At 39.6% G+C, this 25,640-nt stretch overlaps 1 protein-coding gene across 1 annotated transcript in view; it reads right to left on the minus strand.

The window, feature by feature from the left end:
* Window positions 1-1,282: 1,282 nt before the first annotated feature.
* Window positions 1,283-25,640, minus strand: part of KL (klotho) — a 51,012-nt gene continuing 26,654 nt past the window's right edge. The window contains exons 2-5 of the mRNA XM_074815867.1: window positions 17,504-18,014; window positions 12,595-12,863; window positions 8,892-10,008; window positions 1,283-5,061 (exon numbers count right to left, since the gene is read on the minus strand). Of these exons, the coding sequence (XP_074671968.1) occupies window positions 4,724-5,061; window positions 8,892-10,008; window positions 12,595-12,863; window positions 17,504-18,014 (2,235 nt within the window). The 3' untranslated portion in view covers window positions 1,283-4,723. The remainder of the gene's footprint in view (window positions 5,062-8,891; window positions 10,009-12,594; window positions 12,864-17,503; window positions 18,015-25,640) is intronic.

The raw sequence follows: 25,640 nt of genomic DNA on the forward strand, positions 1-25,640 counted from the left end.
TTTAAAAATTTTTTTAACAAAGAATATTCAAAGTCCCATGGCCCATCCCCACACGAGGGGAATGTTCCCTCGGCTCCCAGAGTGAGGAACTCGCGCATCCATTTGTGCCTGTGGCTTTTCTGCCCTGTCTCATTAGTATTTTCCCTGGCTTCTCTCTGCCTCGCTGGCCCTTTTGCCACTCCTTCACAAACACACAAAGCATCACAAAATTACAGCCAGCAAAATGTCAGCACCCACAAGTGTCTTGGCTGTAGGCTGCTGTTATTTCAACTTTCTGGTTTCTTAACTATCTTAATTTTCTCAGAACAGTTTGACAGAGAGTGGTGTTTCTGTTCAACTCATGAAACAAAATAAGTCTCTGATATATTGGACCCTGCCACTTTCATCTCACCTCATTATTCCTTCTTTTTCCAATCTCTTAAAAAGGGTGGGCTTAACCGGCCAGCACCAGCCACTGCTGGCGAAGAGTGGTTTGGCAATCCATGAGTGGCACATCAAAGACGGGAAGAGCTTTCCCCTTTCCTTTTTTCGCCTCCTCTTCTCGGCTTTGCATGAGTGAAGAAGGAACAAGACTGAACTTTCTCAGCTGAAGCTGAAATCTAGCACCTAAAACTGATTTCTTGGCCCTGAGTAAGGGCATTTTCACCTAAGGGGTTTTTGCAAGCAGACTGAACATAGTGAGTTTTTTAAGAAGTTACTCAAAAGCAAATGAATGCAATGCAAAGAGAAAACTGAAGGGCAAGTTGTATGTTTAAACATGCTGACACTTGTATGGCCACTGTACCATTAATTAATCTTGTTCCTTACTCCCACTTCCTTTAACCTACCATTTACTTTCCTTAGGATGTTTAACAAGGATGTGACAAACTGACTCCTTAGTGCCCCAGCTATGCTCACAAAATCCCTCAAGCCAGTGAGAAACTCTACTGGAATAGGAGAGCTGTCTAATTTACTGCAGTGTTACTACGGAATAAGATACTGCAACAAAAGACTCATATTGGTATGGTTACTTTCATAGGCCTTTTAAATAGCAAGTCACTCTGAAAAAAAAAAAAACAAACCAAAAAATCAAAGAACAAAAACCCCTCCAAAGCTCTAGGTCTGTTGAAAAAAACTGTTTCAACACAGGCCCCAGCAATCTCCAACAAAAGTTATTTATGTGGCACTAGAAAAACAAACAGCAGCACAAACTCCTTGCAGAGTTATCATGATAGCCTCTTCTAAAGTACTCTGTACTTCTTGTGGCAGACAAATTGAAGAAATTAAACAGTAAGATCATGTTACAATTTGTTATGTACAGTATCTTTATTTCATTTCTGAGATTGTTATAAAAACAATATAACATTCATTCTTTCATTTAGCAAAGACATCCTTTCCACTGTCACTCTGTACAATCTTTTTCAAGAAATAAAACAGAAGCTTTGCACTCATGTCACAAAAATATTTTGAATAAAAATATAATTTTGTATTTTACAACATGTTTGATCTTGAGCATTGAGCAAACTGGCAACAACATTTCATTCTAAAAACAAGGTTAAAATCAAGAAACTAGTCTAGATAAGATACTGCATGTTAACATTCATCACATGCAGACTCTAGTTGCTCTTCAGAAAATAAAATACCATCCTCCCATGAACTGTCTTTGCAGCCTGACTACGGAGTCCCCTCTGCTCCAATTCCTTGCTACTGTCGGCATTTCTGCTCTAGATGCACAGATGGTGATGGGGAAGTGCCAGATCATCGCTCACACGTGGGTATTGAACGGAAGTGCCCCACAGCCCACAGTCTGATCACAGGAGGTGATTACTGCATCAGTTTGCATGAGCACACTGCAATTCTTCTTGGACAGGTACCTAATCTTTGCCTACTCAAGGGCTTTTTTGTTGTTAGTGGAGAGTGATTCTTTTCAAGAAGATTGACAATAAACTCGCACTGGCCCCTGATTACATAAAATGAAGCAGATTCCCGAGGCAAAACCATACCATTATCTCCATCAGACCAGCCTGTATTTTCCCTGGCCCATCATTGTGCAATTCATTCCCCAAGAGCTATGCACTGCTGTGCACAGGCAGCACCACAGGCAGACAGCTTAGGAGAAGACTTCGGCAACTGCTGCGCCCAGCTCGAGCCGGTCGCTGCCCTGCAGAGATATTTAAAAACTCTTCTGAAGGGAATTGCGCCAAAGGCTGCGTTATTTCTATGGGCCACGGCACCATGAGTGGATGCGATCATACAGCTTCATAGCAACAAACCCCAATTTACCTACAAATTAGATATCCAGCTGGTGCCATCTGCCTGTCGGTGGTTACATATCACCCAGACTCTACGGGAAGAGCCTGCAGTGTCTCCTCCATGCTCGGACTGCTGTTTCACACACTGTGCTGTGGCTGAGCTGTTAAACAGCACAGTGCAGCAACTTGCTGGATGGTTAATGGTTAGTGACGTGTCAGGACAGGCTGGTGCCCACCAGCACAGCACTGGTGCTCTTCTGGACTTGCCCTGTCCCCTGAGCCCTCTCAAACCTAGGGGAGGCACGTATGCTGGGCTTCTCAGAGAGATCAGCTCCAGACTCTTTGTTTTACCAATAGCAAAATAATTATACATACACGCACACACATAACACACAAGTTAGGCATGACCTGGCTACAGTTTGTATTAAATGAATGTCACTTTTTGTTACATACTGTGAAGGCATCTGACTACTGGAGTGATTCATTGCCACGCCATGGAGAGAGCCATTTGGCATTTCACGCATTTAGGGAGAGCTATTTCTTTGTAATCCACACTGTGCCAGGCACCAATGCATAAATATACAGCAGTTTAAAATTTGCTCTTCTTCAGCAATTCCTATCAGGCTATAAATAATTTTTATATATATTTTTAATACTTCATCACTTATCCTGAATTTTTCACCTTAATCTTGACACCAAAATACACATTAGTGCAAAGAAAGACCATTTCAAGACTGGAACTAGAGGATAAATATATTAATCATTATTATAAGATAGCAATTCTTTTCTATTTCCATAGATTATTTAAGAAAAAATATAATCTTAAATTACAAATGAAAATCATATTTCATATGTAAGTTTTAATTTACAGTATAGAATCACAGAATCACAGAGTGTTCAGGTTGAAAGGAACCCTGGGAGGTCATTTAGTCATCTACTAGTAATCTAGTAGATAAACATCACATTTAATACAGCATAATCAGCTTTAGTAGATAAATAATTCTTAATTAACACAGAGCACTTTTCCTTTAAAATATTCTTTCCAGTGAGTGACATTATTCACATAGCAATAAAAATACAATTACAGCTGAAGGCGATGCAGGCCTAGAGTTAGAGAGTGGAGAAAAATTACCTCACTGCTTTATACCAAGGACACTCCTAATGCAGTGATTCACAAGGCAGGCAAAATAATGTAGGGTTTTTTTCCATTCTCTATTTCTACTAATAAACAATGTTGCTAGTATCTTGAGAATTTATCTTGCTGAGAGAAAAATGAGATGTCCTCAGATATTCAGTAATAGTTTGGGATGAAATGCTGCCAGGGCCAGATCCAGTTGCTCAAAGGAGACCCCCCCCTCCACCACCCTGGAAGAGGCTAGGAGCAACAGCTCCAAGATCTCAGACCCTGGCAAAAGCAGCAAAAGCAACAATAAAGTGCTGGATTATTACACCAAAATGCTGGCATTCAAAGTTTCCACACTCAACACAAATGGCATGCAGAGACCATCTTATCAAATTACACACCAGTTTCCAGCAGGTAAGCAGTTGGGCAGCAGTGGAGTGGCAGCTGTGTGCAACTCGCAGTGAGAAGTGCAGAAATGGGGTGCCCCAGGCCTGCCCTGTCCGTGGGTACAGGGCCCAGGGTCAGGCACACAGCTTTCTGACAACTGAGACAGCAAAGACATCCCAGTTCCTGCTCTCTGCCTTTTACTGACCAAATCAAAGAGAAGCCCTTTCACCCTTCTCATCTCTTCCCATCAGATGGCCTGACCCCTGCCATCCCTGGACATACCCCTGCTGCCCTCCCCACTGAGAAAGACATAGTTTCTTTAGCTGAAGTTCCCCCATGACATCCTGAAGTCAGACGCAGCTGTCAGCAACCTGAATAGTAGTTAACTGATTTACCGAGAGCTCCCAGCACCACAGACTCGTGTCCCCCTGTTCTTCCCCCTGCATCTGTCTTAGCAAAGGGGGTGTCCTTTCCCCCTAGCACTGCTTTGTGCAATTCTCCTCTGTCTCTTCTCAGTTATGTTCCCTGCTCCAGTCATGTGCTGGCTCCAATCAAGCAACATTAAACCCTAATTTGGAAAAGTAAACCATTTTGTTTCTCCCCAGTCTTCTCTTGGAGAATGTGACATTCAGACTCTTTCATCACTCCATGTCTTCAAAACATACTTTCACCTGTCCAACTCAGCGAGGCAAAACCAAAGAGGGGAAAACATCTGCTCAACAAAGGTCCCAGTGAAAGTTGTGAGATAACTCCAACCACAGGAATTAAGTATTGGTCATAAACCAAATGTACTAAACGAGAGAAAACGATTTCTGGAAGCCATATGCTAGCAATCTCTTCTCAGTGTCAATGTCCTGCAGTATCAGGCAATGTAAATGCCTTCCTAGTGCTGAAGCAATCACAACATTGTGCGCTCTTATTTCAGATTTCCCAAAGGGATGCAACAGAAAGGGCAGCGAGTGACGTATTCAAAGGGACAGATCTATTTATACCTTCTTTCTACCCTCCTGGAATAGTAAGTAATGAAGAATATAGTAACAATAAAAGCAACAAATATGAAAGAGATAAAGGCTAATAATGATTTTCTCGTTCGGAAGAAGTGGCATTCAGGACACGAGGCAATCTCTTCTGGGCACACCAACTCAGGAGTTTCAGGACCAGGAAAACCATTATTGTCAATTATTTCTCTGTAATGTTTCATAGAAGGCTTTGGTTCATATTGATTTGCAACATAACTGTAGAGACCATATTTAGGAGCAGTCTTGTCATTAAAAGAATAGACAAAATATCCTTGCAGGTTAACATTATCCAAGGTGTAAGCTGCAAAAGAAAAGAAAGGGTTGAAGAAATGAATAAATGTCACCTTGGCATTCAAGAGCAGTACCATATGTCAGCATATAAAGCAGGAGCAGAGGGATGTTAAAACCCACATCTACACTTCTCCAAAATAAGGTAAGGTACACATACATCTATGAATTGTTTCTCATAAAAAGTAAGAATCTGTCAGCCACTGCCAGACAGTGTGATCTGCAAGTATCCTGAAATTTATTTCCTTGTGCTTGGTAAACACAGCTGACTGTGTTTAATGATCAGCATGGAGCCTATCATGAAAAGATGGCTCTCTTTTTCATGTATGAAAGAATACAGGTTTTGGTTTTCCCGCACCTGGATTTCTGCAACCTATTTCTTTGATTGCTCCTTCTCCCTTGCAGAGCACCTCCTGATGGGCACAGCCAAGGAACAAAGGAACAGAGGACATCAGGCTGCACTTCTCACTAGCAAAGGCATAGTAACACTAGAAAAGGACGCGCCCATGCTAAGGTCATGTACTGGAATATCACCAGTGCAAGTGGAAGTTATGCAAATCATAGACCTCTCTTGTTATTGACCCAAGTTTCTGATCCAAGATGATCTTTATTAGTCTTTATTCAGAACACATCCACAATCCATACTGCTAACTTGGCTACTGGAAGAGGTCCAGTAGCTGGAGCATTAACCTTCAGTCATCAGTCCTGCTTGACAAAACCAATCAATCCACAGTAGTAAATGCAAATTGTAATGCTTAATCTCTCAAAATCACTATTTGTAACAAATTAAAGCAACATCTTCTAGCAGATGAACACAGGACTGAAAGCTAATAATTGCGCTATTTTCATACGCCTCTGGAAATAATTCTTTCTGCAGCCACATGCAAGACATTCAGCACCTCTAACCTACTTTTCATGTGTAAAATTAAATAATATTTACCTGCCCTTTTACTGAGCTGCTACCCAGGACAATTAGTTCGTGTTTGTAAAACTGCATGTGGATTTAATCGTGTTACATAAATGGTTACTGCTGTCATTTGTTTTCAATTGACAAAGATGTATTTAAACAGTGTACAAAGCACTTAAAAATATAGCCTCGGTCCAAAGGGTCCCGTACTGTATTCTGGAATCATTTATCTGCACAAACCTGTTGGCTCCCTGGAACAATGCAGGTGAGCAACATTACATGCACAAATGCTGCCACATGCAGTCCCTGAAATCAGCTGAAGAAGGCAGAATAGGAACTTTAAGGTGAAAGCACACATGTACCAAATCCCCTCTCATTCCCCTCCAGCATGACATGAATTAAGGACACAAGATTTGTAATTCATCTGTTATCGCACTGGATCTTGCAGAAAAAATGCAAGTTCTGGAGAAACCTGAATCAGTCATGATGCCAAGGTTAAGAGCTTTCTCCCTCTGTAAGGGCAAGGTGGACAAAAGCACAATACCAGAGTGGGAGAAAAAAGAAGAATGAAAAAGCTGGTATTACTGACAGACAAACATTATGGAGCAGCGTATGAAGTGTCAGAAGTGGGAGAGTGAGCTTTAGGGCAAGTGTTATGGCTAGTTAGCGGGGACATATTCATCCATGACAAAGAAGGTGGAAAGACAGGAAAGTATGGCTTACATGTGATGGTTAAGTTGAAAAACATAGAAGCCATTTCCAGGCTTGACAGCAAAAGGGAGAAGGAAGTGACGGGGGGATACTGGTACGAGATCAATACGAACGACAAAGTTTTGTAAAAAACAGAGGGATGTGCAGGTGTGCTGGCTAACAGGAACTAGGACAAAAGCCTATATCCATACACGCTTTGAAAAGAGAAGTGCCAAGAACTGGTATGGTCTAAAGTGGTAGGAAGGAGGGAAGCAATACAGAATAAACAGATTGAAACCATGAGCCCAAATATAGCCAAGATACATTTTTTAGCCACAGATTCAGAAGACGTGCAGCCAGTGCTTCAAAATGCTGGAGAAGGAACACTTGGGCACTTAATATTGATGTTCAGTAATTTGTGAAAGAGGTGGAAATTACACAGGAGGAAGTTAAAGTCAATATTTAACAGAGTGGACAGGATGACCTAGCAAATTATGGAACTGCCAGCTATCCTTCACTACCTAGAAAAAGAATGGAATAGACTATATAAGGCTTTATAAATAAGAATTACGGGAGATATATATGATTAATGTCAATCAGCTTAGTTTTATGAAAATTAAATCTTGTCAAAATAACATGACATCTTTTTTTCTGAGATCAGCAGATCAATAAAAGTAATAATGTTTGATGTAATATACTTAGAACTTCACAAGGCAACTGACTTGGTATTATATGGCATTTGGATCAAGAAAATAGAATGTTACGAGTTCAAGGGGAGCCCACAACAAACAGATTTCACCTGGTCTCAAATAGAACTAGTAAGTCGAGAAATGTAATTTGCAGGGAAGTAAGTGTCACAGTAGGTGTATTTCTACTGTGGTCGTGGAGATTGGCTTTTAGCACTAAGGTATTTATTTAATGATCTTAAATATATCAGCAACCTGAAAGAAAACAAACTATTTCTCACAAAGTTTGCAAATAACACAAAGATTAGGGACATAATTTAGCTAATGTAGCAAGCGTTGCACAAGTAAGCAACTGGCATTTGAACATGACCAAATGCAAGGATGTGGAAGAACAAGCAGACCATACTTTGCCAGAGGGACTTCTGCCTGGGGGCAGGAATCTGTAACCGAGATTATCTACTGTAATCTCAGTAGATTACGACAGAGCGTGTGTAACTAACCTGCTGCCATGGCCAAAAGGGCTAATGGGCTGCTTAGATGTATGAAAGAGGCGTAAAAGTGTAAGAGGTTACATTATAGCTGCCTGAGATATAGGTGTGGCTGTGGTAGGAACAGTGTGTCCAGGTCTGGGTTTACCCCTTTCAAGAAGAATGCTGGCAAATAGGAAAACTTTTAATAATTTAAAGGTTCTAAATGATGTTTTATAGTAAGGGACATAAAGAGTTTTGTCTGTGCTATTGATCAGAGATAAATGAGCGAGGAATCGTTTTCTGTCTGTAATACCTACACAGGTAAAATACACAACAAAATGGCTTAAAGCTGAAGCTAACGCAATTAATACTAGAAGTAAGATTTTTATATATCTATACACACATATATAAAAACAGCAAATAATTACCCACTGCAATAGCTTACAGTGAGATGTAGAAGACTCTTCATCAGTAAAAATTATCTCATTTGGGTCTTGTGCTTTTCTTAAAAAAAAGTGTGTGTTGTATGACAGGATGACTCAAAATGCCTCCTTTTTGCCTTATAATTTATGAATCTTTCAAACAGAGAAAAGGACTGGTTTGGGTTCTGAATAGCAGGAAAGAGTCCAGGAAACGGCATAATGAGGTAGATAGCTGAATTATTATGAAGATCGCTGTTGGATAAGATCACTGTTGGATAAGATACAGAGACAGCTGAGGAACAGAACTCATACCCAGCCCCGAGGCACATCAGTGGAGAGAAGCAACAAAGCAAAACAACAGAAGTGCTATAAGAAGAAAATCTGACTGAATACATGTGGAGCTACTCACATAACATCTACTTAAATTTCTTGAATCCACAAAAAAGTTCTGCTCTCTTATGCAGAATATGTGCAAGGTCAGTCTTCCTGATGTTTAGTAATGCAAATCAATCGTAAATCAAAGGAAAAACTAACTGTTGTGCTGTAATAACATCTCATTTATGGAGTATTCTACACAGGATTTCTTTTTTTAAAGTTAAACATACTCTATCACACAGTGTATACTAATACTGGGATTTGTGACATATAAACCATCTATGGTTCCTTACCTTTTAAAGCTTCATTGATGTAATTCTGTATGTAATATACTCTGAGCTTATCATGCATCATATTCTGGTCATCGTCAATTCCATTAGCCATAACATAAATTGGGACATTGCCATACTTTGATTTAACCCACTTGAGCAATTTACGCAGTCCCCAGGGCACTACCGCAGCTCTGCTGGGGGAATGCAGCCATGTGATGTCATTGATCATTTGAACTTCAAGGTAGTGGTCATATTTTAGTGCATCCTCTTTCTCCCAGCCCACGAGGGTAGTAGTGTAGTGACTCAAGGCAAAAAAATCAAATGAGCCCTGGATTAACTTTTTTTCGTCTTGTGAGAAATAAGGCAAGTGGAAATTATACAGGTCAATACTGTTTCTTCGGTGAAGCCATGCTCTCATCACCTGTGGGTAGTCACCATTCCCAAAGATGGGCTCTGCAAGCCAGCCAATGTCAAACTCTAAAATTCTGTCAGCAACATCTTGGTCATTCCTGGAAAAGGGACAAGCTGGTTCTACCCAGTCGGCTTGCAGGGCTATAGATATTTTACCCTTCTGAGATCTCCTGAATTCCTTGTCATAAAGATGCCATGCTTTTGCATGGGCTTTCAACAGGTTGTGCCCTGCGGTGTATGTCAAGTTTTTCACAGACGGTTCATTCATTGTGATCCAAAATTTTACATGGTCCCCAAGACTTTTAAAGCAAAATCTGGCATACTCAACAAAAGCCTGAATGGTTTCTGGGTTTTCCCAAGCTCCATATTTGGCAAGGGAAACTGGAAGCTCTTGATTCTCAGCCATAGGTTGCCATAAAGCAACAACGGGAGTTATGTTAACTCTGAGAAGTTCACTAGCAAAACACTGATAATAATGTACAAGTGTGTGGTTGATTAGGGAAAGATTACCTAAAGGAAGGATTAAAGACCATTTAAGTGAAAAATGGAAATGTGTGACATGCATTTCTTGCAGAAGAGAGACCTGAAGCCTGATAGCAGCAAAGTCAACACAGTGACGCTTGCGTTTTGAGGTGAAAACTCCATCCACTTTAATAAGCTTCTTCGTCTGGTGAACGTCCCACACATAAACATTAGAGTCAAGAAACTGGGCGGGTGTCGTGTCTACCTAGGTGGAATAAGAAACATACCAGATTCAAGCTGTTTGGTTTTGGTAGGTGGGAACATCATAACCATCAGGCACGATGTAGTGAAAGAATATCCTAAGTCAAAACATTGCATTTAGCACCTCTCTCGCATCTCTGATACGACAACATCTCTGTCTCATATAAATGAGTTAATTTTACTGTTGATATGCGATGTCAGAAAAGTACCAAATCTATATACCATTTTCACTCTACTTTCCAAACAAGCTTATGCTAATGGTCACCATGTTTATCTCTTCTCCAGATTGCTCCAGTCTGTATGGGAAACCAGGGATTCCTCAGGGATATGGCCCTAAGTCTGCAACAGATCTCCAGAGAAGCAGATCTTCAGCAAAGACTACAGTAATTTTTAAAATGTTTTTTCTTTCAAGATTAAGAAGGGCCTACAGAGAGACTGTCTGTTGTAAATTACCCAGTAGATTCAGTTTCAAGACCACTCCCTGAATGCAGTAAAAGAAGTAATGAATGCAACATCATTTCTGCGTTCTTTTCCTGACTATGATGAAAGATGAGTAATGCTCTGCACTTGATTTTTAGCACGAATTCAGTTGACAAGCAAAATTTTTCCTTCCTGCTAAAGACGTCCTTTTTTATTTAACTCATACTGAACTCATTTCCAAGTTATTTCAGCAGGCTGTTGAAGTCTGAATCAATTTTTTTCAGGCCTCTGAGTAAACCCACTATATGTCACTCCAACAATAAATGCATCTCACATAAGTCTTTAGGGCTTCAGATGTCAGAATTGCCTGTATGACATACTGACACAGTAGAAGATGAGCTTCTCAGGGTCCCACAGAATTACAGTTTCATTTTTTAATTAATATCACAAACACAATAAGGACTAGAAAATGGAAATGTAAATTGCTGAAAATACTGCACAGTGTAAAATCTCCTCATTCATATTCTAGCATATCTCTCACAAGAAAGATCCAAGCTACAATATACTGGTACAATGTGTGTTTATTTGTCCTTTTTTACTTTTTTTTTTTTCTTCCCTTGGTGCGCAGTTTTCCCCTGAGTTCAGATTTCCTCGTCCTGACCTCTGTTTGAAAAGCAGGTGTCAGCCTACAACCAGTGTTCAACTTGTAGCTGAGGCTCTGCAGACTGTATAAAGAAGCTGCTGAAAATCAGTTGCTATTTTCTCCGGAGAGGTCAGTACTGTGCTTATAGAAGAAAGTAATAAAAAGCAGCATGTCTGAGGGAAATTGCTTTTCTGGAGAATTGTCCCTTGAAGATTACTAAAGCATGCATTGCCACTAATACTGTGGGAATGCTGTCAAAAGAGTTTTTCCACTGTGATGCATCTACAAATCACACTACCTAAGCCTTACAGCACAAAATGTTTGAATGGCCTTTTGAAATGAAAATATTCAGCTTTGAAGGTTTTGGGGATGGGAGGGATTTTTTAGCCGTCTTAGGCTGACTGACTCCACAACTTTATAGCTGTTATTGATCCCAAAGGCAGCAATTCCATTTCCAATCCCTAATCTATCTGGGAGCTAGGAGGATAATGACTGTTGAATTTTCTTGGAAATCAGTGTACCAGGTGAGGAGGCTGCAGTATTTTTCAAGAGAACAAAATCAGATCTTACTTTTGGAGTGAGAAAAAACAAACAAGCCCCCTATACTCTAGCCCTAAGAAAGATTCTGTCTTTGTGGAAAATCTAAATGAAAAATTCTGTTCTTGGATCAAGCCTCAGAGTTGAATTTAACTACACCTCTTTACTGTGGTTAAAGAAACCCTGCAAGCCAAAACAGCATCTGAGAATTACAGAGCCAAACTGTTAAAGAGATTGTAACTAAGCTACAATTTTCACTCATGCTATGAAGTTTTAAAATTTGAAAGATTCTCACAAAGTATCAGATTTAGTTGAAATACAGAGTGAGAGCTATGAACCGGATCCGTGATTTAGATAGGTGCTATCCAGGGGTACTGCAGGTGTCCATCAGACACAGTACTACATAAAATGACAAAGAAGGAATACAGAAATTTCATCTAAATCTAATACTATTTTTTTTTTACACAAAAGCCCTCTAGCAGCAGTACCAGGATATATATGCATAAGATGTAGAAACATGCCACCAGAGTTTTAAGAGCTTTCAGGAAGTTTTCTAAAACATATATTATAAACAGCAGACAAATATACTACCATTAAAATTATGGACATGAAAAAGCAGTAATATTTCCCATTTCATAGACTAGGTCATTTGGAAATACACTTTAGCAGCTCTAATCAACTTCCATTTGAAAAGGACTGATTTCCAGTAATTGATCACATAACATGTCCAGGGAAGATGAGCATCAGACCCCTCTCAATTTCTGTACGTTTTTCTAAAATGCTATTTATCATATCTCAATCTGACTGGATCTCCTTGGTCACATGCAGAAATCTAGTGAAGACTGAAAGACACAGTGTTGCCTTGTACCCATCTGCTTGCAGCACTGTGGTAATATATATAGGCAAAGACACTCTATCCAGCAAATTTATCAATATGAGCTTGTGCACTGATCTGGCTGGACAGCCTGTCGGCTTTATCATCAGACTCACCTGAATGTAGTTGTCAACAATTCCCCAAGCAAAGCCACAGGGAAAAATACCTTCTATGGGCTGATTTTCAGGCAAAGGTGGGAAGCCATTTTTTTCTATCAGCTTTTGATAGAACAAGACAGAAGATTTTGGCATCAGCTTCTTATCATGGCTTTGAAAATCAACATAAAACAATCCACGTCGAATGCTATATCCTCTGTGCCATTCAAAGCCATCCAGGAGCGACCAGACTGTGTAGCCAAACACATTAACGCCGTCGTACCGGATGGCTGAGGAAAGAACAAAACCAAACTTATCGCAGTGCTCATTTTATCTCTGTAGATTACACCATATCAGCAATGTTTGCAGTATTCATGTGTAAGAACAGTGCAAGAGGTCAAATAAATATCTCGGGGCCTGCCTCAAAGCCCATTCAGGGGATATATTTCAACTGCATTCAGGGAGCTGCAGGTCATGGGTGCACTGTGCAAGGCAGTAGAAGTACCTGGTTTGGCTTAGCCAGATTTAGAAAGAGAAGCAGTGCAGCCCTAGTTTGACCAGTGCTGCTCATTAGGCGTGCCAAACCTCAGCCTCGGAGCAGAGCACGCTACACTTGAAACATTTGCAGCAACTGGACCAGTAAATGCACTGCATTGCACTCTGCAGCTCACTCCAGGGTAGCTTAAGTGCCATTAATGCAGCACTACCCTGTATGCAAACAAAAGTTATACTTCTTTTTTCTCCTTCCCCTCCACTACAAATACATACTGAGAAAACCCTGACAACACTCCTGGTGTGATGAAGAATTTTTATTACCACAGATTTTAAGTAGAATAGATAATGCAGGAAGACCCTCTTTATTTGATAATTCTGTCTCTTTGCACCTTTTACGGCATAGCATTTTCCAGTTTAAATATTTAAGGGTTTCTAAAAATATGTATATGTTCTAGATCAACTGTTTGACTTTTAAGAATCACTACATACTTTGAAGGTTAATATCAGAGTCTATTGGCATCTGTTAGAATTGCCAGCATTACAGTTTTATTTTAAGATTCCAAATGATACTCACTTTTAGTTGTATTAAACACTGAGATTCAGCAAAATGTTCCTGGGCAAGGCTCAGTTTCAGGAAAGCACAAATGAGTGTGCTTATTATAATTACATAATTAGACCCACCCTAATTCAGCAATGCATTTAAGCACATTCTTAAATGTTCTTTTGAACTCGAGTTTGGTTCTGTAGCCAGCAGAGTTTATCTTTATTACTCATCATCTTCTGTCAACCCAAACTGGGTACTGACTGAACATAATATTTTCCAGCCTAGTAACATTGAAAGCGTTATTTCAGGCAACCAGAATATCAAGATCCTAATTTCCTGGTTTTATTAATGTACCTCATTACAATCAGTTATGAAGGACCACATGGATTCTGACTGTAACCCTGTTTGAATCAATTAAATGAACTGCGGTTAAATAAGCAATGAATTTGGCCCGGTCCGTATCAGAGGTCATGAGAAAACATCTAAGGAAATGGAATATTTCTCCTCCTAAAGGCATTAATTCTTTTGTGTTTGGCAAATGACAGTATTTTTCTAACCTCTTCATGCATCCAGGATGACATCTGCCGTACCAGCAGAGTAAAAGCCAATGCAGGTCCACTTTGTGAACTGGTCTCAGTGAGAATCTCTCTTTGAACAGCTTCTCACCCCTTCTGTAAGTCATCACAAAGCACTCCCACACTTCCTGAGCACCTCATAAAAATTCTCCTCAAATCCTTCTTTAAAAATGTATTAACTTTTAAGTATCACCTATGAAAGAAGCAACCTGAAAAATTTTTGGAAATTCCAAAAAGTTTGGAAGTCTCAAACACAGTATCCCACACGGACTGCATGTTACTGAAAAACCACAATGAAAATTATTGTCTTTTATTTTTTCTTTTTCCTTTATCTATCTCCCCTCTTTTTTATGTCTGTTGGTATATAAGCCAGGCTGACTGAAACCTAAACTGTCCTTGCTTCTGAAACTGAGTGGCCTTGTCCATACTCCCTACTGGAAATAACTCCTGACCTGAGAAATGCCCCACAGCTTGCCTAGAAGTATGCTACTGTGCAGGCCAGAACTCTGCCAGAAATGGGTTAAAATTAAACAGCAGTTCAGCTCATGCTCTGTTTAGCTCACTAGTATAGAAATAGTCCAAGGAAACATGGCAGACCCATAAGCATCAAATACAGATCCTTAAAACTCTCTGCTCAGATGCAGTTCAACCCCAGGGCACAAAGGAGAGGTGTGTGAAGCCTGCAGCCCCTGCTTCCATGTGGAAGGTGCCCAGGGATCTATGTTTTGCCTCTGGACATACCAGAGAATAGCTCAGTCCTGACCTGTCAAGGGCCTGGCTGTTCCCGTTCTCCTTAAGACATTTGAATTCAGACCTGTTAACTCCCCAGATAATGACCTAACCCCTCGGCTAGTCAACATGGCACAGAAGAGTTTGCATGCCCTTCTGGTCAACATGCTCCACCGCACAAGGAACAATCAATTTATCTGTTGCACCAGAGACAGAGCAGGGAAGTGAATATGACCCTAGAGTAAGTGGTTAGATACCCACCCATGTGAGACGACATCTCCAACCAATTAGCAGCTCTAATTAATATGTAACTACTTTATATTACAGCTCTATTTACTCTATTCAACCCTAAGTGGTATTTGGAAAAAAAAAAGAAAGATCAAAAATAGTGAACAGTAAAAGGATTTAGGGCTGTGAATCCCAATTAAAGAGACCCTTTCCCAGAGCCAAAAACAAAGAAAAAAAAATGTATGGAGCTTGTCTGCAGCATGCAGTGTTAGAATGGACATCTACATCAGCACTTCAACTGAAATCAGAAGCGCACTTTTGAACAAATCTCCCTCATCTCACTTTGGTTCACATCACAGAGTGGTCTCAGGATGCATGACCTGGGTTCCCCTGGGGTGAAATTAATCCAGAAATGGACTTCAGGAATGCACACAGTGTGGACACCAAGCCCTTAACACCAACTCTTTTTACTCTACAGGCTTGCACTTACTTGTATAGGGCTGCACTTACTTGTTAATGTAGATATAGAAATAAGCAGTTTTGTCTGAACCAGTGCATATACACAATGAGGCAAAGATACTGGCCATATCTAGGAAGCAGCAAAACCACATTTATGCAGCCCTTGGTCTAAATTAATTATCCTTGATATCCTTCAGTGCTATAGTTCCAATGCCCTTTTACTGCCCTGTGACTGCTGGAGTGAATTTCATGTTAAATAGCTCACGAGTCTCTACATTACCAGTGCCTTATTGCACTGGATAGCCACATCCTAAGTCTCTGAGAGAGACAATATCTGCCTTTGTCTTTGGTCTTTAGTGTTGTCCAACAAGACTGCTCACAGCCAACATGATGCCTTTCATGAATCTTTCTCAACCAAATTCTCATTCCAAATGCATAGAGAACTTTGGTATTTACAATGGATTTTGCAGATTCTAATGGCAGAATATTTGGGCGCAGTAATTTTCATCATAATGATGCAAAAGTCCCTTCTGCAGATCCAGTCTGTCTCTGCCTTTTTCTTCTGCAAAAAGTTTAGCCAAGTGCTAGTATTCTTAAGGTAGCATGGCAAGACTATCATATTATTGTTGTTGTTATTATTATTTACTGAGTAGCACATTAAAAGGAAAGAAACTCTGTAAATTGAGATTGTTTCCAGCCAGCTGTGATTAAAAGGCAGATCCATGTATGTATGTCCAGCAATTTGCAAACTAAGCAGAAATGCAGGTAATAGGAATATGGCCCCTTCACGAAGATGTGCTCTTCATCATGCAAGCCAGTAATATTGTACGTGCAACAGTAACTGGTTTTCATTCCACTTTTCCCATTTTGGATGGACTGACTCATGTATTTATTCACCTTTTTATTTATTTGAAATAATTAGGCTTCTGGAATAGCAGATGAAACAAATGTGGGAATCCTCTGCATCTTCATGAGAGCTGAGAATAAAATGAAAGCCATTTTTGCTCATCCACTGTATGAAAATGGCAACGTAACACAATGGCTATCTCATCTGAACTAATAGCTACAATAATACCATTTTTAAAACCAGAACAGTAAACTGTGGACAAGTAAATCTATTATTAAATTGTAAATTAAGAAATTAAAAGACAATGAAAGCGGAAATGGGAACCCCAACAACTTATCTGTTTTGCCACAAGGAAATGAGAAAACAGAAAATAAGCCTCATACATGGTAGTGTATTTCTCTTACTGTTTGAAAAAAAATAATAGGTTAACAATTTAAATAATTTAGATTATACAACCTCAAATGTTCAGTTCTCCTTAAACTGATGTAAATTCAGATTATTGTGACTGATGTCCAGAGCTGTACCAATGTAAAATTTGTGCAAGGGCAAGGGCAACACTGAGATGCAGAATGAAAAGGTTCCAATTTTTCATTTAAAAATGTATTCTTTCAGCCTTATGTCTTCTTCAGAGGAACTCCTATTGCATAGTGTTTACATTCCCACATATATATTCTTATGTTTTGTACATATGCATTCAAACATCTAAAATATGGAAAACAACAATGAATAAATAATCCAGTAAACTTCTCTAAATCCATTGTGGATATAGTTCACACATGTTTTGCACTTCCTCCCACCAAAGACAGTAGAAATTTTCCAACTGACTTCAAAGACAGCAGTATCAAGCTCACCAAATGCTATCTGCAGATTTTAAGGGTCTTCAAGAGCCGAAAAGAACAAACCCAGGAAAGGGATTCAGAGTCTTGTTTCACAAGTGCCAAGATGAACGTTAAAGAGTAAAATTAGTTTTCAGCCTGGTTCTTTAACATGTCTCTGTAGGCTATTTTGCATTATGATTTTGTCAAGCATATATTAATACAACCTCAGTCCTACCTTTTAAAGTTTCCATAATGAATTTTTTGAGATAGTAAATATATTTGGCATCATCTCTCTTGGTGCTACCAGAAACAAACCAGCTGTTCTCCACAATGAATATTTGGGGGTTGTTATATTCACTGCTTATCCAGTAAAGGAGCTGCCTCAGGCTTATTGATTCCAACTGCTGGAACTTCATGTGAGAGTCCAAGAGCTGGAAACTCAGGGTAGCTCCAAAAGAAAGAGCAAAAAAGTCTGCTGTTCCCTTGATATACTTCTTCTCAACTTCACTGAATTCGGGCAATAGAGATGAGAGGTTGCTCTTCATGCTCTCTGGATAGTCACCATCAATAAATATGGGCTTAGCAAACCAGCCAAGCACAAAATCAAGGGATTTTTGACATTCTTTTATGTTTTTTTCAGTCATATGTTGAGGTTTTATCCAGTGGGAGCTAAGGGCAATGGACACTTTTCCTCTTTGAGTTGGACGAAAATGGTCATTGTAGAGATGCCAGACCTTAGCATGGGCCTGTTGAAAAGAAAGACTGTAATTAATGCACCTGAAATTTCATTTTAAGTAACACAATTAGTCTCAAGTACTGACATCCAGTCTCATGTAGTAACCACATAAACATGACATTTGAGGGCTCAGCCTTATTCATTCATCAGCAGTTTACTACTCCTAAATTAACTTTAATACCATATTAATACCATGTATCAACTAGAAATCGCTGGCTGGTCAGGGAAAACAGCATCTCAGTTTTCCGTGAGATACTATTCCAGGCACTAAACACACCTTTAGCTAGACACCTTTATTAACTTTTATTATTGAGTTCAGACAAACTTCCAGTATTTACAAAAATGAAAATGCATTTCACTAAATATGTTTCAAAGTATGTTTTCATTACAGCAATATCACTTTATCTGTAGTTTCACAGATTATTAAAGAAGGAAGGTCTATTCTTAAGAACTGCCCAGATCTCTCAAATAATACAAGACAAAGAAACACCCTTGAACTTATTCCTCTTTCAACCAGAACACACAAACTACCAATCTGGATTTTAAAAAGTCGGGTGAAAAACAAGTTATCACAGCTCCTGAAAAACTATTGCAATAATTCAATTTAATTTGTTTTATTAAAATTTGCTATTTACCTCTAGAATCAGATTTCAACCACGTGTCTTGGTATAATTTTATCTGTTACTGTGAGGAGATCTTTTCTACCAAATTTCTTTCCTGTGATCTTACAGAGTCAGTTGAAACAGTCTCTTGATGTTCCCTTTGAAAGCTAAATAGATTAAGTTCCTGGAGACTTGCATTATCTTCAGGCATAGCTTCAAGCTCTCTAACGATTCTCACCGCTCTCCTCTGATTCTCTTCCAATTTGTCATCATCTGTCTTAAACTGCAGAAGCAGAATTGGATATAATATGCCAGTGGTAGTCTTGCCAGCAGTAAAACCAGAGACAATTTAATACACTATTTCTGCTTATGTGGCCATAGCATTCAATGTGAGCATCTGCTCATCCAAACTATGATATCTCCAGAGCCCTTCACCATCTAAAACATATTTTCTCTTTGCACCTAGCGTATCAAGGAATTTTGACTGCTCTATGAATCAACATCCCATCTTTTTGTCATACATTAGTAGAAATTGTAATGCTTTCTTCTAGGTCATCGATGAAAAGGTAAAAAATATGAGATCTATTCATTAGAATAAAGACTGCTTAATAACTATTCCTAGTTTACATTTGCATTTGAGACTTAACAGTCAGTATTTGTTCATATGTGCTGTGATGACATGAGCCTCCATTCTTGCCATACAAAGTCACAGGTGTGATGAATATGACAGATTATTAATCAAAGTGTCACATGCATTTTTAGCTGTCCTTGGAATATAACCCATGTAGAGAGCCTTATAATTCCACTCCATGCAGTTGGTATGTTGGCAAATTTTATCATTAATTTATTGATAGCTGCTGTTCACAGCTTCCTTTTCATACACTCTTAACCATTCAAGCTTTGAACCACAATGATTTCCAGTTGCCAGCATTACTAGGAACATTAAGCAATTAAGATTATTAATCATTTTAGACATACACTCTGTTAATTACCCAGGAAAAATAATGAATTCTATCATTCTACTGTTCTTGCAGAATTTTAATTCTCACTGCTGGGAGAAAAACAATTGGAAGTGAAGGACAGCTAAAGGTAAGATCAATAATCAAGGCTCAGTCCAGCTGCCCCCATACAGAAACCTGCTGCCTTTGAGTCATCATGGGGTATAATAAAACATCTGTGCAGATCTGACACCAGCTCTAGAGGAGACTAGACCCGTGTCGTTTTAGAGTGGTCACCAAAACCCAAAGAGAACAATCTTGGAAACTGTGAATCACAGTACACACCTATCTGCGTGAATCTGAATCAAGCTCTCAGCTGCAAACTTCAGTGTACATGCTCTCACTTATAATAATACATCAATAGCTCAAATAAATGTGATGCAGTCCTACCATCTGTCTATATTAATATAATGAATTTTGATGTTAGTGATAAACTAAATATAGTAACCACTTCAAAGTCTCATGTCAAAAATGAGAGCTGACCTAAGCACAGATTTAATTTTACTTCACACTGAAGCTCCATTATGCTGATGAAAGAATAAAAGACATTACATATCATGACCAAAATGCTACACACCCAACACTTTAAATATTATTTTAAAAATACCATTGGAAACAAATGTGCCACTGCTCGCAACTCAAATTTGCACACCCAAATTTTCCCTCAAAAAGGTGCCATATATTCTTCCTCTCCAGATTTCCTGTCTCAAATGGGAACACACAACTTCATCTCTGTCATCTGCACCTGCAAGTATGCTGTCCACCCACAGAACACCTCGAGGACTGTGGAGAACTTGCTCCATAACTCTTGTCCCTCTCTACTCCTATCAGTGGTGACAGATCTTCCACCATTTTAGTAGCTTGGATTCTACCATGAAGAAAGAAAGAAGGGAATCCCACAGGTTATCCCTTCTACACAGATAAGGAGGTGCTGCTTACTCCCTCGTTGCAATGAAAAAATGTGAAGTGTAGCAATGTGGGATTATGTCACGCAACTTTACTTTCTAAGCAAGTCATCCAGTCTGCCTCTATAGAAAACAAGACTGTTGTCTAAGATATGCAGGGTGAGTCATTCTTTGGGAGTCCATCTCTCTCCACTGATGACAGGCAAAACCTGTTACTCAGTTTAGCCAAGACATGTTCTACAGACAGATAAAAGCAGGCAACAAGAAGCCCACTTAAATGTCTGCCCTCTGGAGCATGCATGAAGTGGAATTATGTTATTTCCATAAAAAAAAACAGCTAAACAGAAAATAGTGCATCAAAGTCCCCAGGCTCTGTGGGCATAGATTAATGAAGTAGTTCAAAAACTACATAGAAATTGAGCTGTAAGAAGCCAGTGACAGAGCAGAGTGTCTCTATGGAAATCTGGGACAGAATTAATTTGCCTAAAATTAGGCGTCTAATGCAGTTTTAGGGACTTTGGAGTACTCCAGCCTGAATTCCAGCCAGTTTCAGAAAGCTCCGAGTCTCCCATAAATCCCAAGTCACATCTCCCAGATCCACAGATACACCTGAGATACTACAGAGTGTGTCAAATGATACTTTGCACCTATACCTATCTTCAGACAAATGAATGCCAGTCCTACGGTGGGACTTATTTTGAGCTGAAGATACCTTATATTTTGTTGACCACATGGGAGCTAGATGCTGAAGCTCCCTCTATAGACAATGGAGACCTCAGGCTGCCTGAACAAAGGCATCTAGTTGCCACTCCAGAACGATACAGCCCTAGGTCACATCTGCCATTTCCATGCAGATGTCCTAAACAGCCTGGGAAATCTCATATGGCACTACTTATACTGAGCTAACAGGATCCCACTCCAAGTCAATCCACCCAACTGAGTCTAGCGAGTGATTCCCCAGTACAGTACAGCAGGCGGATAATACTCAGCAGGACCACTACCTAGGTCCCAGCAACTGTATGGATTAGCAGTAGGATTTAATGTAGGTGCCTAGACCTTTTTGAGATGCCTTATCTGAATGAGGCTGGCAGACATGATTCAGGACCTAATGGGAGACCTTGTTCTTCTGGAGCAGCACCTGGAGGCCAGGCAAAATATCCTAGAGTAGCTCAAATGACACTATACCTCTGCTGAGACAACTGAAACCTTCTAGATGTCTGTTACCTATAACTGGAGTTTAACCTCCAGAGAAAACAAGTAGGAACCAAACTACCATCAGTTCCTTTATATTTATATGAAATCTTACTTCTTGATCTCAGTGACTTACCTATTGATACCTATTTTTAGTTCACAGCTGACTAGGATTAAGACCATGGCAATCCACACTTCAGTACTTTTACTGACACACAGCATGGTGACTTCATGTCCCTGGTTTTGCAAGATGCCGAGGGGTCTTACTTTGCTCCTTGTTAGCTCAGACAGGTGTGCCATGCTGACAGATCACTTGGCCTGACTGGAAAACCTTACTAAAAAAGCCTGCTTACAAACTGGCTCTAGGAAGGGTTGTGCAGACACCATTTGTTATGAACAGACCTAACTGCTAAAATCTGTGTGCTGGTTTCCAGGCTGCTGAATTTGGGTGGTCTTGCCATTATTACTTGCATTCAGAGAGTAGCACATACTGTTAGATACCAAACGCTTGACTGACACCTTTTTGGGGGATACTACCCTATATTCTTGAACCTGCTGAGACTTCAGCTAAACTGGTATTGGGAAAGCTGCAGATTAGCATGGGTGCTCTCTGTGCTTGTGTATTCTTCAGGAACACTGTCAAGAAAGCTTTTAAACAGCATTTACCTTACCCTTAAAATGCTTTCATCACTAAGAAAATCACGAAGTTTTATATCACCATGAAAATGAAAAAAAGTCTCAAAATGTAGCTTGTCCTCTTAGCTAAGCCTGTTTGTATGTCTGTACTTCACTCATGTTTCAGACCCTGTCACAGTCCTGTTTTCAAGTTGATACATTCTTCTTCTCCTGAATTTCCCACCCAATATACCTATTTGGACTACACTCTACCTATAGTCAACTTGTGAAACTCTGATATTGGTCGTCTGTTCAGCCTTAAAGAGATCTCTGTGTGAGTCAAAGTCAGCAATGCCAAAATTGAGCCTTGATGAAGTGTCAAACACATTTCCAAAGCAGAAAAGCCTCCTGCAATGCTGCAGCATGGGCTAGTCCTACAAAGTTCAAATTCCTGCAGTGATAGCAGAAATAATTCAACATAGACAAACAGGCTTCACAATCTGACACAGTCATGTCCTACTCTATTGCAGGACAGATCTACATAGCTCAAGAATCATCAGGTGAAGTCAATTTAGTAATAGACATTTGTTTGCCTGACTACTCCCCTAAATTCCTGCCCAAGACCATTAAGACCTTCCTGAATCTGGCACTGATACGTATCATTCCGCAAGTTCTTAGTACTTACACCTATTATGATGCATAACCTTCACAAGAGCAAATCAAGAATTATAATTAGGAACATCATGATTCCATAATTTGTGTTCATTCCTCTAGAACAAGTTGTCTCAATTTTAAGTTGTGTGTCTTCTGAACCAGTAATAATACCACTCATTTCACAAACTGCACAAATACCCTGCTCTCCACACTCAGATGAACCATCCTGTATTAACTCTCTATTTGCATGTTAATGAAACTGAATAGGAAAGTGTTACTGAAACTCATTTAGCAATACAAAGAGAAGAGTTAATTGGAAAACATGTGCAAAGGCTTTTTGATTACTAGAAACCAGGCTGATGTACCTCCAACAAAACCATCATTATTTCAGTCCTACATCAAAAGCCCTTCTGAAATGGATATAATTATTGGAATGACATAGGAAAGTCTAGTACATGATTAGTCAGAATATGCCTTATACCAAGAAGGGGAAAATATAATGGTTTTTATCCCCCTACCATCAAAAGCAAGTATTTTAATAAAAGCTACAACAAAGGATGTCACATTTCATGTAATGTTTCACCCTTAGATCCAAAGTCAAGTAGATTTCACCCACACAGTCTTTGGGCAAACGTTCTCTTTCACAAGCAAATACATTCTTAATACTGAGTAACAGATACAGTTATTTAGAAACTGCTTAAGGTTTTTCCCATATTTCAAAACTGGTAAGATAATATCTTCATGTATAAAGCACAGGACTTCGCTATAGATAGTATCTTAGTCATGTAGTAACTTCATTTTTCCTCTATAATTCCTTTCCAAATATGTATTTTTCTAGTTTTTCTTTTAGAGTCTGTTAGCCAATATTACCACAGATGATCAATTCAATTAATTTGGTATTTTTGACCAATCGCAACAACCTGGAACCAGAATTAGGCTTGTAAATGGTACACAGAACACCAAGTAAACATTTTTCAGTCTATAACCACGTAACGTAAAATTTGCTACAATTATAGCTTTAAGTATTGACCACACATCTGAACTACACTGTTTTGTTCCAGTTCCTTTCTCAGTGCAATTTAGCCACTGTTTTTCACACTGTGCTGGTGATTGTAACAGGCTGATGCCTCATGAACATGACTGAATTTATGCCTGCCGTACATAAGGCAGGAAGCAATACCATTCCTATTTTAAGAATTGGGAACAGAGATATTACAACATGCATAGAAGAAGAAAAATTAAACCAGGTACCTTAACTTGTAGATCAGTGTATTAACTCCAGAACAATGCCTCTGTCTGGTATGATACTCACCTCTACAGAAAAAGCACCAAAGATGGCATTAAATACTTGTCTGAAGGCACAGTGGCTAGCAAAAATACCATTTTTCCCCCATCACAGGCAAAACAGGAGCTTTGCGAACACAAGAATAAAAAGGAGAAGGTAACCTGAAAGCATGAAGCTAAGCCACAGGCATCAAGATGCATTGCAGGTACCCCAAATACATTAGCAGAAGGAAAACAAAACAAAACAAAAACCCACAAAAGATAAGGAAGCAGATAAGAGTTATTTTTATACTTTGATTTTGAATTTTATAGCAGATGAAAGTCTGGGAAGGCTTGTACTTTCACATACCGTATGCATAAGCATAAGTGAACATTATCACAGATAGATATGCAGCAGAGACACACAAAGTGACCACAGTGTGACAGAAGGAATCCAAAACCCCCTTGATATCATTGTGTCAGGTGACTGCTGTAGGAAACCTCCTTTGAAGTACAGAAAGCCTAGATGTTATGGCACAAGCCCTGAGTTAAGCCTCTCGCAGACTCACCCTGCCTTGAAGGGCCACTCGCTCGGCAGGTACCCTGTGGCGCGGGCAGCCAGAGGGAAGGCAGCTGGACTGTGCAATGCACTCTGCAAATCCCACCGTCACCATCAGAGGCTGTGCAAGCACAGGCGTACACCTTTCGAGGGGGACTCATCTCACCGAATTTTTGTCATCATCTGCATCTGAGCAATTCACATGCAGAGCAGAAGGGAAAGTTTCTAGGCCGCAATTCACCCAAGCCATTTTTAATACCCAGATGAGAGTGAGATAAAAAGTGCCTGTTACCCTCCACTCACCACACAGGCAGGCTGGCACAGCCACTGGAGTCGACATCCTGTCCAAACAAACTAAAGCACCAAGAGATGAGTGAGTTGGGAAAGCAGTTTGAAGTCTTCTGAGACATAACAGTCTCTGAAAACATAAAGGTCATCTGGAAAAGAATAAAGCAGCATTTGACTTGGAGAAGCAATGGGAGATGAGACAAAAATAGCTTTATTTCTGACAACAAGTGCTTCTGAGACACTTGATGTGTTTAATCATTTTCCGTTACCTCTGACAGAAAAGATTAATTATGGAACTGCACAAAAATAGTTCAAGGAATGTTGTGACCCATGTGAATATTAAAGATATGAGAGATTTTTAAACAGAGTACAAAAAGAAGATAAAAGTACAGAGCAATTTCAGTGATTTAAAGCTGAGAGACAATCTTCCAGTACTGAAGGGAGCTAAAATAGTCCCTGATAAAAGACTTGACTGATTGGAATCTGGGACACAATGCACAAGCAGTATTTAGGGGAAGACCAAGATATAATCATTGCTATCAAAATTGCTTTGGGTGTGCT

This window comes from Strix aluco, chromosome 2 (assembly GCF_031877795.1).
Source record: "Strix aluco isolate bStrAlu1 chromosome 2, bStrAlu1.hap1, whole genome shotgun sequence".
Taxonomy (NCBI): Eukaryota; Metazoa; Chordata; class Aves; order Strigiformes; family Strigidae; genus Strix; species Strix aluco.